General features: G+C 36.2%; 1 protein-coding gene across 1 annotated transcript in view; it reads right to left on the minus strand.

The window, feature by feature from the left end:
- Nucleotides 1-15873, minus strand: part of LOC137923121 (ankyrin repeat domain-containing protein 50) — a 121697-nt gene that overhangs the window by 35579 nt on the left and 70245 nt on the right. The window contains exons 3-18 of the mRNA XM_068766284.1: nucleotides 12818-13489; nucleotides 12173-12333; nucleotides 9634-9840; nucleotides 8762-8880; nucleotides 8204-8346; nucleotides 7880-7974; nucleotides 6694-6821; nucleotides 5507-6272; nucleotides 4443-4574; nucleotides 3629-3728; nucleotides 3090-3189; nucleotides 2377-2499; nucleotides 1780-1913; nucleotides 1023-1181; nucleotides 859-945; nucleotides 53-182 (exon numbers count right to left, since the gene is read on the minus strand). Coding sequence (XP_068622385.1) covers nucleotides 53-182; nucleotides 859-945; nucleotides 1023-1181; nucleotides 1780-1913; nucleotides 2377-2499; nucleotides 3090-3189; nucleotides 3629-3728; nucleotides 4443-4574; nucleotides 5507-6272; nucleotides 6694-6821; nucleotides 7880-7974; nucleotides 8204-8346; nucleotides 8762-8880; nucleotides 9634-9840; nucleotides 12173-12333; nucleotides 12818-13176 — 2943 coding nt within the window. The 5' untranslated portion in view covers nucleotides 13177-13489. The remainder of the gene's footprint in view (nucleotides 1-52; nucleotides 183-858; nucleotides 946-1022; nucleotides 1182-1779; nucleotides 1914-2376; nucleotides 2500-3089; nucleotides 3190-3628; nucleotides 3729-4442; nucleotides 4575-5506; nucleotides 6273-6693; nucleotides 6822-7879; nucleotides 7975-8203; nucleotides 8347-8761; nucleotides 8881-9633; nucleotides 9841-12172; nucleotides 12334-12817; nucleotides 13490-15873) is intronic.

The raw sequence follows: 15873 nt of genomic DNA on the forward strand, positions 1-15873 counted from the left end.
TTTCAGTCTGGATCTATCAGTTTGAAAGAAGGATAAAGAAAATAAATGTTACCTCGGAGTCAGTTCGCTCAATCTGTTTGACAGTTTCGGTTTCTCTCTTCAGCGCTGACTCCACATCGCAACCGGAATCCAGCACCCAAAGAAGAATGAGTGTGTGAAGATCCAGACCATCTTCCTGGTCACTAAAATAGATTCTATTAGTTAAACACCCAAAATTCTTTACTTTGAAATCAGAATCTGCGTGTTGAAAAATCAATTATTTATTTCAATTAAGTCAAACAGTCAAATAACCTTGGATTTAATTTAAAGTTGTTTCAAAACTTCAAACTTCTGATTTGTTTGGGCTTTATAGTGGATTAACGTAAACAAAATTATTCACCGTTGGCATCTAGCATAGTAACGCATATACAATTACATTATTACAGATTAGAACTAAAAACGCTCAAAAATTCGCTGTTTTAGTGGTCGAAATTTGTTGGTCGAGTTTTGTTATACCAATACTTGGCAACAATTATTAATAATGTTGAATATTTCTGATAAATAAAATCAAATTTAATAATTAACCTATTCAAAACCAATGCTTCTATATTGATTCACTCACATTTCATCGATTAATTATTAATGACAATAACTCCAAGTAATAATGATTTCGCGTCAATGGGATCTATATGGTGCTAAATATCAAGGCAATAGCAATTAAAACTTTTATTGGCATTAGAAATTGTGGTCATTTGTTTGTTTTTTTCAGTATAAATTATTGTATATAGTTATATATTCTACTAAGCAATATAGAAAATATTGGGCAATATAGAGAAATTTTGATGCCTAATGAGTAAATAAAAAAAATTGTAAACATACATTTGTTTATTTTTCTTTTGTGCTGACATATGCTGCTCCAGGTGCGTCATGTGATATACGTAGTTATGAATCTCCAATGCGGTTAATCTGGAAAAAAATATTTTTAATGTAAAATGCTCATTAAAGTATTAAAAATCTTTTTTATTATGGCTACCGGGTAGTACCTCTTAGCGTCTAGGGTGTAGTACATGGCGAGGGCAGCGTGTCCGTCGGGCGGGCAGCAGAGATAGCGCCGAGTGCAGTGCTTCACGTCCACCAGCCACTTGGCGAACGAGTGGTGGAAGATGGACAGGAATCCTGTCGACCGCTCCATCACTAGGATCCTGGAGTCAAATGATCATATTCTCAGTGTTTTAGCACCAATTTAAACATCAAAAAAATGCTTATTTTAACTAAATAGTCATAGTTAAAAGTCAAGTAGTTCCATTGCCTACACAATGAATATACAACTTTTTTCAGAACACTTTTTCACACCATGTTATAGGAAATTCAGATGTATATTGAAGAATTGTAATTTTCCTTGACAAAATATAGAGGCGGCTTCTATGTTTTCGTTCGAAAAATATAAGTTTAGAAGTATTGTATACGAGGTTCTTTTTATTAGTGGCACCAAAACCCCTGTACGGCTGCCTAGGGTATAAGCGCGTTCAGACAGGGCGGGGAGGTACACTCCTCCCCGCCCTGTCTGAACGCGCTCTATTATTTTTTGTCTACATATTTTTAATGTTTTTAGTTTAAATAATGACAATTCAATAATATTTTGCAGAATTTAATTAAAAAATCTGATTCCGTATATTTTTAACATGTGTTAGATTTTTTCAGTTGACGTTTTAGACGTCACTATGGGATAGAAGTGTCGAGAAAGAGAAAATTCCGTTACAATGACGTAAGTCTATTATACAAAAATTTCGAAATAATGACCTTCGTAATAAATGCAAGCGACGGTTGAAATCTTCTCGCGTTACGCTGTACTCCTTGGTGAGCAAACATTTGTAGAGCATCTCCTCGGTCACGCCGCACCGGGCTGCCAGTAGGACATCCAGCAGTAGACGAACCTGGAGAATTTTTTTAATAATCTTAAAATTATTATCTTCATCGAATGTATGTGGGAAATATAACAAAAAAGTGTATTCAAATAGCGTTAGTGTTTTTTTTTTACAAGTGGAAGAATAAACCACTACCAAACTATATATTAGATCAAACAGTCAAAGTATTATTGAACACAATGTCTATTTATTGCACGTATTGTCTTAATTTTAAATAAAAATACCCTATGTTTACACTAGGTTATACTTTATAGTATATTACATATATTATCATTACGTTTTTAATTATATGTGGAATCATTGATTTTTGGTCAAAATAAAGATTTTTGATCATGTCAGCTAATAAATTATTCAATCTTTGATGGGGTGTACTATACAATACTTGACAAAAACCAGGCTTCATATACACTACTTGTAAAGCTTTTACATCTATATCAAATCACGCTGTATATGTGTATTTATAAAATCTCACCTTTGTGAATCGTCGTCCGTGAAACAGCCTTTGCGCCAACCACAGGTATAACCCGTTCAGCGTGCCGGGGATCTCCCTTATTTCTCGCAGCGCTATGAATCCGTCCGCTACGCCATCTAGAACCTTAAAATTGATAACGTATGTTAATATATAATGTTAACATATAATATTGTTCCAAACATCTCCATACTTTTATATTTTGGCAATTGCAACATTTCACTGCCTTGCGACAACGGGGTCTAATAATTACAACGTCGTATTATACCACAGGTCTAAAAAATCATAAATCATGTGTCCTTGTACAAGGCTACTACAATGCTGCTGAATCTGCTGTACAGTGTCCTAGAAATACGTGTCTAGGTAGGGTCCAATGAAGTGCTAATGGAACCGAGAGCCTGATCTCTCCCTCGCCCACGCATACCTATGGCGCGGTACAGCGGTTTCGGTAGCACTATAGTAGAAGACTTGCACAGTATTATGTGGCTGTGATACCTGATAAACCTCTACTTCTTATAAAAGGTATATTCTACAAGAAATCCAAATGTTGCTTGTTTCCTATTAGCTACAGTAGATAATATAATTCACACACTTCAGAAAGATCTTTTCGGATATAAGGATATAAAATTGAAATTGAAACATTGACATTATCTTATAACTACTATCATGGTCATATGGTAACTACGTTACTTAATGATATTAAAAAAAATTCCTACCTTTTCTAGGTACAGTAAGCAGCCGTCGCTTTTTATTCGCAGATGGTCTAATGCGGCTGCCGCAGCTGCAGCGGCTGTGGAGTCGCTTGACACTCGGGCTCTGTGACAATAAAATTCTAAATATTTTTTGTCGATATCCACATGCATGCTAAGTAACAAGAAAACAAATATACAGCAGAGACAATTCCACCCTGATTTTATTTACAAAATTCGTTGTAGAGGAATTACAATTTCTTGCCAGGTTCTTCTCGACATATTAAACAAATGCGTTTATAAAATTCGTATTACTGCATATTTAAATTAATTATTGTTTATTATCTGTCTCTGCAGACTTTGCAATGCCAGAGGTTATTGGCCCGTCGCATTACAATAGACAAAATAATTTAATGTAACATTTTTCAAAGTGATAACTTAATACGGGTGATTGAAAATAAGTGTAAAAGCTTTAAAACTTTCCTAATTAGTGAACTTCGCCTTTTTGAAGCTATTACATCTATAACCATTCATGCTGTATATGCAAGGTAGTTGTAAATTTTTACCGTAATTTGGGTTCGGTGTCGAGTCGCGCGAGCACGTATCTCTGCACGTCGGCCGACACGTGCGCCCTCTGCAGCTCGTCTAGCGTTATTTTTCTGAACCCTGAGAAGATAATATATATAGTGTATACATGTAAAATTGATATACATACATGGACATTGTGGTTTTAGAATCAAGGCTCGAACAGCATTCTGAACTTAAACTCCCTTGACTGTTTCTCTCCTACGACATCCTTCAGTACAGAACGAAAAACGTCTTTTATAAGGCACGTTTTGTATAACCAACATCTTAGTTTAATACAAGCGGAAGATAATTGGATCACTGTAGTAGTTTAAAAACAAATATATCTCATATTAAGAGCCGTATTTTTTAAAGAGATTTAAAAGAGAGAGATGAGGAAAGAAACTTTGTGGACATTTGGATACTATATCTCATGGGTGACCTTTTGCAGTACGAGCCATTTATTTTTGGCGTACCATAATTAAAAAAGTACTAATTTTTATACAGAAATTAATATTATAAATATATAAGTATATGTATAAATAATATGAGAATATAAATATGAGTATTGGTTGCAACTTGTTCCAATTTACATTTGTCGTCAGTAATGTGAAAGACATTTTGAAACATTAATGCTGCATTAATATTTTTTTGAATAATTTGTCACAAAAATTAAAAGAGATCTCGTACACATTTATGTCGCGAGCCACAAATAATACCTTCCAATGAACAGGTTGGCACACCCTAGTATATGAAGATCAATAACTTTACTATCTTGATTATAAATTAAACTTTTTCATAGAAAGTAAGTTAAACCTGTAAACATCTTGGTGAGTCCTTTGCAATGCCGCCTGGCCGTGCACACGAGCAGCAACCAGTGCGGCAGCAGGTGTTGGTGACGAGCCAGCAGAGACGCCACGCCGTCCGAAGTCTCGCCTTGAGTTTGTGCTGAAATAAAGGCCGATAGATTTTATTCTGTTTTTCAGCCGATAAACACTGGGTAAGGCAATCATACGCTGCCGCCCTTTCGAATTCGAAAGAAGAAAGAAATTCGAAGAACAAGAACCTTTCAGCCTCAACGGCCATCGGTTGTACGAGTGACATACCCTGCCCACTGCCACTTCAGACGAGCATTTCTTCGAGCTACGTCGATAACCTTGGTTCTGCGAATCTTCTCATTTCTGATTTGACCTTGCGTGGAAACTCCTAGCAGAGCTTTCTCTATCGCTATTTGGGTAACTTCTTATAAGGCCCAATGGCACCACACACAGGTCAAAGACTTTGGTCTTCAGGCCTTGCGATATTATGAACTAATTATATTATGAACGAGAAATTTCTGACAATTTGATTAATGTAAAGCAATAAGTAATTGAACATACAAAACAAACACATTAAAATAATTATCAGATGTTATTGAAAAAAATCCTATTTAATAACCCGAATGTAAAAGATATAAAGATATTACGGTTATACATAAATATAGCTTAATAAATGAAATAATATCACTTCATCGAAATGTAGTATCCTTTAGACAAGGGACATTAAGTCTATTGATTGCATTTATATATAAAATTAATAATTAATAATTTGTAATATAACTTAAATAGATTATTGATGTACTTATATATTGATATATTCTTTACCGGTAGAACGACGGAGACACCTTTAAAGTATACTGCAATGCCGTGTACTTACAAGTAACAATTTATTTAAGACACTTGTAACTAAGTTAAAAGTAATTAATTTATACTTTATTATATAAAATAAAAGGTGCTTAGTTGTGTTGTCTATAGATGTTTATAACATAGTGAAACACATTGTAGTTAATATTTAAGACATTTTAAAAAATACAAATAACTTTTAGTATAAATAACACATACCACCCAAAGATCCTTCATCGATGGCGTCGACCAGTAAGAAAAGGCACTGTTTCGGTGGATCAATTTCTAACAATGGAAACAAAAGAGCTTTCTTGAAGCACTCATCAGGGTTCTTCTCCAAATTTTGCGGCAACAGCGCCTGTTGTATCTCAGGCTCGGATAACAGCTTGTCGTAATACGCATTAGCTATTAAAGTCCTAGGACTGATCGGCAGACTTGGTATCGGCGGCGGCATGTCTTCGCTCTCGGATCTCTTTTTTTCTAATAACCTTTCTATGTTGGTCTGTTCGTCTTTAGCTTCCTCTTGTGCGTCGGGTTTTAACACGTTTTGGTATTCTGGTGGTTCAGTTCCGTCGTCTTTGGGCGTTGACGGACGGTCTCTCCTATCGTCGTGGCGCTGCTTGTGCGGTGAATTCTCGCTGGAACTTGGCCGCAATTCACTCTTGTTTGGGTATCGAAAGTTAGCGACCGGTATCCGGGATTTAGGCGGACTATTCTCGATTCTGGGCTTCTCATTCTCACTGGAGCTCTCGTTCTTCTGTTCTGTAGATAGACTCTTCTGTAGCACCGACGGCTTCTTCTCCGTCAAAGGCTCGGAGCTTTGGCGAAGGAGCCGTGAGTTCCTTAACTCTTTAGACTGCCGTTGGGATATGTTTCTGAGGAATACGTTCTCGTGGTTCTCGTATAGGCGAAAGTCTGGGTTGTTCTCGTCGTTGACGAACGGGTTCGTGGCCTTTACGCTCGACCTTGGCAAGATTTCTGGCAACTGTAAACAAAAAATTATTTGTAAAATCAGTATATTATTAAACATGCATTTTATAGTGCAGAAAAAAACATCTGATATTTTCAAACCCCATAGCTAAACTAAAAATTCTTTCTCTAGTATTTTTACTATAAATACTTTGTAATCTAACAAACATTAAATTTTAGTACATATCGAGTGTTTTTTAATAACTTACAATAAAGATTACATATACAATCTGTGGTAATAATACATTGATAAAAAAAAACCTTATCAGGTATGGTACAACTAACTAACAAAGTACGATACACAGTTTCAGAGTTTCAAATTAGAACTTGTTTAATTAACAGAAGTGTATTTTTAATTCTCTCCGGCTTCTTGTCGAAATCAATTTCTTAACTGATTTCGACTGTTTTAAGAGTTGGATTATGAGCAATTATCTCACATCATCAGAACGGCTTAGTGCAGCATCCCCGGGCATGGAATCCGTGTACGCGTCTCGCTCGTGGATACGGTCGATGGTCCGCGAACGGCGACCATTGCCGCATTCCTCTTCGTCCGTCCGCTGCTCTGCTGAGAACATAATTACTTTATAAGTAACAATTTTTCATACATCTACTAGAAGATAAGCTTTATTTAGTGTAATGCTACTGAAACTGCTATACCGCGTCTTAACTATCTATATCAGCGCCCATGTTCTATTTGCCTCCGTCCCCACCTCACCTTGTTTTCCTAAGGCGCCGTATAGCAATTATTGGTAGCACTATAATGACTTCCTTTTTTAATTTAAATAGCTTTTGACAATGACCATAATATTTTAACAAAAAATTAATATATAAATATTGACAGTAAAATTTAATTAATTTTGTTATTTATTTTTATTAGTTTGTTTAACCTAAGCACTTTCAGCCTGGTTACTATGTATATGCTATATATACAAGTAATTATGCGTATTATTAATAATTACCCATTGGGATTAGATAAAAAAACTGCAAGTAATAATGTATTTGATGTAACATATGTCAATTAAATATAAAGAAAACGATCATTAAAACGTCTAGCAACAAAATTATAGTCACTCTAATATTAATGCTAGAATTTTATTTTATACATAGAACGAGCAGTTCTGACAGACTAATGCCAGAAATTTGCTTTTCGCATTCTGATATAAAAAAAAATTGTCTATATTTCAGATCGATAACATTATACAAGGTCATTGGTTATAAGTGTAAAATCATTATAGCATGAATGTATAGCCCATTCGTCAGCAAAAACCTTTAAAGCAAATTATGACAGTAGATGTAAAAATACCTGCAGTTATACATAACTTTAAAATTTTTAAATCATTTTGTTAGCTTGCTTGTGCAATGATAGCTCTGCGGTGGAGGACTGAGACTTACTATCGCAGATCGCAGGTTCGATTCCTAATATACAGTCTTACATAATTCAAACTTTCAGTATTAATTATTTAGGATTGCCACTGCTCACAAGCAAGTTTCAAGAGGATGGATAGCAACATTCTCTGCGTACCATAATACCAAACTGCAACTGCCAACCTGCTTGCCAAGCGTGGTAAATATGGCATATCACCCATAGACATTTTTGGAGGAAATTAAAATTAAAAAACTTACCTTCACTATCGGCGAGCAGCGGTTTAGAGCTCTCTTCGGCGTCGTCTCCTAGCTCGCGGAAGCGCTGTATTAATCGGTCTTCATCTGAATTACGCCTGAGTAAAGAAACTTAATATAAAAACCTTTACGGTATAAATAATCTTTTTTTTTACCTTAGTTTTTCTATAATAATTTTAAAACCCTCAAAGCGATCTAAAAGGTTGAATAAGACTTAAATTTTTGTACATAATCTTCCATCAATCGCTTCTTTATAAGGTGTGATCTTGTCACTCCATTCTCAAAAGGATGAATAGAAGCATCAATTGATTCACTAATCGAGGGTACCTGTTGGACGGTGGCGTTGAATCGTCTCTTGGTGACTGGTCCTGATCGGCATCGAGGCGCGGGCGACGTGACGAGTGGCTCAGGATCTGCATCGCCACGGAGCGAACGAACTCCCCGGGACGAAGGCTGCTTTCGTTATCTCCCTGGAATGTAATAGAGAATAATAAAGCATGTTTAATTATTTACGGATATCGCTATATAGCGTTATGCATAGTCATCAAAGCAATCGCCATGATTTTAGCTTTACATTTCCAATCGGACATGGCGCAAGCTGTCTTCATCTAGAGTAGTCAAGTCATATGTATACCTTTAACTGTTAGAAAACCAATATAATACCTCTCTCTCAAAATATGTCGCTTCTATTGAATGTCAAACAAGTTTATTGCAAATAAACTCAATCCTTTTGAAATAAGACTTTAATAATTTTAAGTGATTATAAATTATATGATTTTTATGTTAGTTTAATGAGTAATAATTGCGAATAAATGTTCAGGTAAATATAACTTTGTGTAAGCTTATTAGTAGTTTAGCTGCTGACCACTATGTTGAAATATTCACCTGCAAGAAGAACCTTGCCAACAATCTCCTGTTCAACGCCCTCTGCTGCCGCGCCTGGGGGCCTTGTCCAGGTTGGCTGAGCTCCTGGCACAGTGCAGTCTTACCGCTCCCCGCATCTCCTATAAAATATAATGTCATGCACTTACAGCGTACTTTTACTCTTATGAGTTTATTATCTTATTTATTAGACTTGGTCTACGTCTAGTCTGTGATCCCATGATAAGTAGGTCCTCTTGAACAGAGTTCGATTGACTAGGCGCACACGAAATATTTGAAAACAAACAACTTAAAGTATATGCAACACTTGCGTAATTTCGATGTCCCATTTCAGTCGTTCAGTTAAGTTAAGCACATTTAAATTAATTAAAAAAATGTATTTATAGTCAGTAAAACATTAAATGACTAAAATAACAAAGTAACACTACAAAACGCATTAAACATTAACACATATAATAGTGATCACCATTAAGTCATTACTACTAACTTCTAATTAATAGTTATCAATTTATATTTTCAAGAAAGGCTCATTCACTTTTGTTTAATGCTTACAGGCTTTATTATTAATTAAATCGATATAAAACCAATACCATCAATATAAAGATGCCTATGCCTGAAGAGGTGGAATCTTTTCAATATAAAAATTAAAATATCACGTAAAAATATATATTTGTAACTTAGAGTAACAGAATATTAAACTAAACCATTTACATCTTAACTTGTTTATAATTACGTCAGTGGCCACCATTACGTCCAACAACAAGCCCAGTATGTCATTTATGTCACGTATTGTTAAGGTTGAAAAACATTTCTGTGAGTCCAACCCCATAAACTCCGCTTTTATGTACGTCTTGTATGTTCCATTGAAAACGTACCCAAAATTAGAGCCCCGCAGGTCTTGCTAACAGGCCGCTGTTCGAGACAATGCGCGATCTTCTGGAACGCCCACTCCCTGCAGAAGAAGCGTCGTTTGTCCGTCGTTATCGCCGCCTCCGTCACTTTGTGTGCCGACGACGACTTGCGAACCGGACGATTGGAGTCCTTGTCGTGAGCCCGCGATGCTATGGGGCTCAGTGGTGTACCTGGAATGGGTATTGTTATGTTATGTTATCATCTCCAAACAATAAAACTATATAAATAAGAAAGGACCAATATCTAGCCACCTCCGCACATGCAGTGGTTGTCGTGCATGAAAGTGCACCGCCCGCCAGCCCGCTCGTAAATGCGCATGCGACAGACAATGCCAACTACACAACCGCCACCGTAAATTCGCTCAACACGTGTTTCACCCCTCCACGGGGCATCTTCAGGAGTTGTTACACAGATTAGTGCTAAACACTGAGTCCTAACCGAGCACTAATTACTTATTTACGAGCGGGCTGGCGGGCGGTGCACTTTCATGCACGACAACCACTGCATGTGCGGAGGTGGCTAGATATTGGTCCTTTCTTATTTAGGATGGACTTCCGCAATGTAACGCCTGAATGCATTAAATAATAAAACTATAATCAAACATTTTATATAAACATGCGTTCTAAAAGAACCAGGTCTGTCTTATCAATGCAAATGGTTTCCCTTCAATTATTTAACCACGTAGTAAAATAAATATTGACGTTGAGTAAGTAGTACTCATAATTAATGTGACAAAATCTGATTTACACTTTTTTTGAAACACAACCCATCCGTCATTTTCAAAGTAAGAACATTTTTTTTCTAGATAAAGATCGCCACAGATCAAAAACACAGATCCTGTCTTGATCCTTTGTATAAATTGTATAATAAAATAATGTAATAACCACTAAAGCTCACTAATACAATCACCTTCATTACCTTAGAGTGCTAAAGCGCATTCATTTAAATAAAAGCTAATACAGTCGTACGTAAATGTTCGCTATCCACTCTCATCCACAACGCTACAGCGCAACAATGAACCAGCTCTATTGTTCGTACTCACTTTGTCGCAGAAAAAGTGATAAACCTCACGGCTTCCGCCTTGAGCCACCATCGCATCCGGGCTTTGACAATGGTACGCGCGGTACACTCGGTTAAAGTTGGCTTTTAAAACCGGATACATTGGTATAAGGACAGAAAACTCATCGCTGGATAACATTCAGCTTTACAAGATATTTTAACGATAAAATAATGAATAAATATTGTCGTCAGAGTAGTGTTTCAGAATCATCGAATTAATTCAGAAACGAGAAGATCCGTAAACAAACGAAGTAGCCGAAGCTCAGCGGATTGGTCAGTTGAACTGGTAGGGGGCAAGCCACATATCGTGCAAAATAGGTGACGGCTAGGGTCTTAAGGTTCTGGAAAGGAGACCACGGATCAGTAAGCGCAGCACAGACTTCCGCACACCGGGTGGACAGACGACTTTGTAAGGATGCTAGATGTAGTTAGTTTCCAGCCTGTATTTTCCAATATTCGATAGGCCTATGTTCGGCAGAAGACGTCCTTTGGATGAAATGATGATGATGAGAATCGACCACCGGATCGGGAAGCACAGAATATGACATCTACCCACAAATTGAACACGTCTGTCCAAGGATTCCTTGTAAGGTCAAGAAAGCGCTGGTTGCAAGCCGCTTTTAGCCGGCCCTATTGGAAATCTATAGAGGAAGCCTATACGCAGCAGTGAACCTCTTACGGTTGAAATGATAATAATGGAGATGAATGTAAATCTAATTATATTCCGATCTAAACATTATCTAGTCTAAAAGAAATGAAATCGTCGGTTGATTTTGACAATCTTTCATAATAAATTATTGTCACAATTTACACTAAAATAAAAGCTGAAGAATAATAATAGTCAGGCGAATACAGGATCTTTTGAAATCAAAAGGATGAGGAGGATGACGTAATTGTACTAATCGATAATATAATTATAATGGAGATACTAAGCAAGCTCCGTCTGTTTATTTCTGTCTGTTCTGATATGAAAAATAATATACATATAAATATATATATATATATATATATATATATGTGTGTGTGTGTGTGTATGTATTTATGTATAATTTTATATAAACTTTATTGAATATTATAAAAGAATTATTATTGAATAAATAACTTAGAATATACATATCCTACTTACAGCAGTGCGGAGAAATTTATATATATCTTACATCACTTTAACTTTTCGTATAATTCTAAAATGAATTTAACAAAGTATTCAAGAATCGTCTCATAAAAAGTTATAATGCCAAGGAGAAAGTCGCGGCACAATTCTGGTCGTTTGCCACTGCGTAGACATAATAGACACATTTTAACTTTTATTACGAGCCAGCTATAAAAGTATCACTTTGAAATGATATCTCGCTTTGCCTTGGAGAATAAATTCTTACGATCATAAATTTACACGTAATGTAATGATCTATAACTCTAAGTAACAATTTTTATTTACTAACTTACCGTCAAATTCAAAATTGTCCCTATCTCGATCCCGGTCCCTCTCCCTTTCGCGACGATATTCCTTTGAACCCTCTCTATCTCTCTCCGGGAAAGCTCGATGCCTCTCAGTCGGTGTTCTGTCGTGGCCACGTGGGGTTGAAACGTCATTTAAAGGAAGAGACCTTAATTAAAAAAATGATATCACTGTTATTCAAATTAATAAAAAAAACTTTACTCTAAAATAGAATATTCAAAAATGTGATGCTTGAGCAATTCGTTTATTTTTGTTTTTCATATTTTCGATAAAGCAGAAACCATTCTTACGTGGAGAAATAACGTAATAACGCTGAGGAAAGTATTAAAACCTCACTTTTCTTTTCCAACAAATAGAGCACCAAAATACAAACTTGAAAGTATTTGTTGTTCATTATTAAAGCATTCATTTAATAAATAGTAAATAACTGTGAAATACTATTATTTTTTCTTTAAATATATGTAGACTTTTGACAGTTTCAAGCCTCTGACCTGGTGAGTTAGTTATTAAAGTAAAACATAATTGCAACGATCATTCCTAAGGATAATATAATGTTAGTTTCGTCACTGATATTGAAAATAAAAAGGAAGTAAAATAGCGAAGAAAAGATAGATCAGAAAATGACTAATTACCTTAGATTAACCCTGTGCTCTGCTTGCCTCACCGCCGAATGCCTGTGCTGTTGCTGCCTCATGCTAACTTGGTTCTGTCTTAAGTAAGCCTCAACCTTTCCCTCGCACGCGTCGTTCTTCCTCCTCGATCGACTCGTCTCCTCCTTCCGTCTCGACTCTCTCTTCTCCAACTTCTCAATTCTATTCTCTAAAGGTGCATTCATCAACTGTATGTTGCCACCATGGTTGAAGTTCAATGGATCGAACTCGCCCCTCAAGTTTTGTCCTCGAGGTTCACGTGTTGCCCCGCTTTTAGAACTCTTCCCGCGGAACTGCGATTTCGGCACAACTTGACTATAAATCGGCATTTGATTCGACATCTTAGACTAGCTTTGGTTAAGAAAAATATATAATTTTTATATTTCGTTTATATCGAGACCCTATTTGTTTAATATTCTGCTGGCTTTGGTTTGCTAATTGACGCTAAAACTAGAGGAACCGGGGGCTTGTCTTAGGAAACAAATGGAAATATAATTTAATATAGCCCTAGTTGCGATGTATCACATTCGAAGTGAGGTGCTGCGGGTATTCGAGTCATTCTCTGCGATACTGACGGGCTGCGTGTTCCCGTTCAAGACTCGTTGAAGTCGATTCCGACCTGCGACGTTCTTGGCACATCATGTGGGTTTCCACCTGGAACAAAACAAATAATATCGTTAATAAATTTAATGACGTTCAGTTATATTTTTTCTTCTCTGCTTTGCAAAGATTTATAGTTGTGGAAAAGAAGCAATAATATGTATAAGCATGAATATATAGCATTCATGCTTATATCATTTGCCGTCAATTAAAGTACGATACCGACCAATCCGAAACCTAACTAAATAAGTAATGTAATAATAATAGGGCAATAAAAAAAACTTTTCGATGTTTCAATTACTACACATTAAGGTTAAATATTCACTACTTGTACTCGCAGACTTACTGCCAGAAGTTACTGGCATGTGGCATTCCATTAGAAAAAATATTTGAACTGGGTTATTGAAAATAGAGGTAAAAGCTTCAAAGCTTTTCGCTGACAACTATAAATTAACCTGTAGGAGTGGTCGTAGTACTATAGCTTCTTGTTCTACGGTAGCTTCTTGTTCTTCGGTAGCTTCTTGTTCTTCGGTAGCTTCTTGTTCGTCGGTTGCTTCTTGTTCGTCTATTGCTTCTTGTTCGTCGGTTGCTTCTTGATCTTCAGTTGCTTCTTCTGTGGCGCCATCTGTCAATTATCTGTTTCACTGCCGCCGCCGCCGCGATGCGATTGACGGTCACGTGGGTAAGAGCTTGGTGTTTGAGTGGCGCGCGATATGCACGCCACAAACCTATTTAAAGCCTTATAAAGTTATGTTATTATCTTCACATGAAAACTGTTGCACCATTTTATAACACCATTTATATGTCATATTTATGAATTAATATTACATGGTACCTCTATTTCAATTTATAATAGTTTTTGTGATAAGGCTTAACTAAACGTATTATAATTCAGTTGTTAATCTTTTGATAAAAGGCTTTACAACGTAAGTAATAATAAAACCTTTGACCTATATCGATGTTGCTCCATTAACAGAAAAAAAGCAACGTCACACGTTCACCGTGCTCATGTTATCAAGGACGTAACTTGAATATTCAGATAGGAATCTTTGTACGCTTCAGGTCTTTGACACGTGCTGAATACACCTTAATGCACGGAGCCAGAAGGCTTTACAGCGAGCGCACACGATGTTAAGATGTAAAGTAGACCACGGGATAGTTTGTACACGAGGGGAGATAAAATATCCTTAGGATATGTGAGGACACGAGAAAATACACTTCAAAAGTGCTCGTAAAAATGCCTTACTCGACCATGGGCTTGTGCAGCGTTTAAATATTTCTTATGTATCTTGATTTTACACATGGCGATTGGTTATATGCGTAAAAGTTTTAAAGAGGTAAATGTAATTGCTCATCTGTCAACTGAAATCTTTAAAGCCAATGACTCTATATAAAGTGATCAATCTAAAATATGTTACACTAATTTATTTTTCTATTGCAATGTGCGTCAGTCTATACAAAGTTTACAGGGACAGATAGTAAACAATATAATTCATTTAATGGCATTACGAATTGAAAAACGCTTTTTCTCCTTACGTCATTAATTATTACTTAAACCGATGATTTTAGATGGTGTTTACCATACAATTATTGACAGCAAAGAAAGCCTATATATAAGTTGGACATGACCACGTGACTGGCGCAATGGTTCGTCATTGCCAGCGCTATTTATTACGTTGAGGTATACATCCGTCTTCAGTGACTGACGTTGAATATTCAGTTCAAGCGTCGTCAGACAACGGTGACTGGCAAGGCTGAAACCGTACGCAATTATTTAGGTAAATGTTTTGTCTATAGAACTAAAATGTCTTGTTTATTTAATATGCTATGAAACAACGACTGTTACACATATTCGTAAACGTATTCAAAACTTTTATTGCTAAAGTTTGCGGTAAATATTATATTCTTAAACTGTTTATTCTATCCTAAATTATGGCAAAAGTTTTTAATTTCTTGCAGTCAAAGTACATGAAAACCATAAGTAACAGTATTTTGAAGATGTAGAGATCCAGTTTTGTAAGCTTCTGTAGTTCGCGGACTAGTGGGCGTAACATTGTACATCCGTCCAACCACAAGATAGACAGACGTCTTTGTGAAGGTCATCGGAAGACGCCGGAAGCAAGCCGCTTCCATCCGGTCTATTGAAAATCTATTGGGGAGACCTATGTTCAGCGGTGGACGTGCTACGGCTAAGTGATGAAAACGATGATTTATAATCCGAAGCAACTTGAGTAACAAAGTGATATATCCAAGTGTGATTTTTTGATAAGCTTTGCATTGTATACAACCCTATATATACCTCTAGAATGTTATTTCCTTGTAATTGACAAACCGCCATTCCGTATTTCCTTTCATAAAAAGTGTCATATAACTTCGAAATCCAACTTACATTTTCGTGACGAAAATACAAGTAGACAATCATAATAAAATGCAAATTA

The sequence above is a fragment of the Battus philenor genome, unplaced genomic scaffold (assembly GCF_028537555.1).
Source record: "Battus philenor isolate CCGP_79_NKW_IND1 unplaced genomic scaffold, ilBatPhil1.0.hap1 SCAF_20, whole genome shotgun sequence".
In the NCBI taxonomy this organism is placed as follows: Eukaryota; Metazoa; Arthropoda; class Insecta; order Lepidoptera; family Papilionidae; genus Battus; species Battus philenor.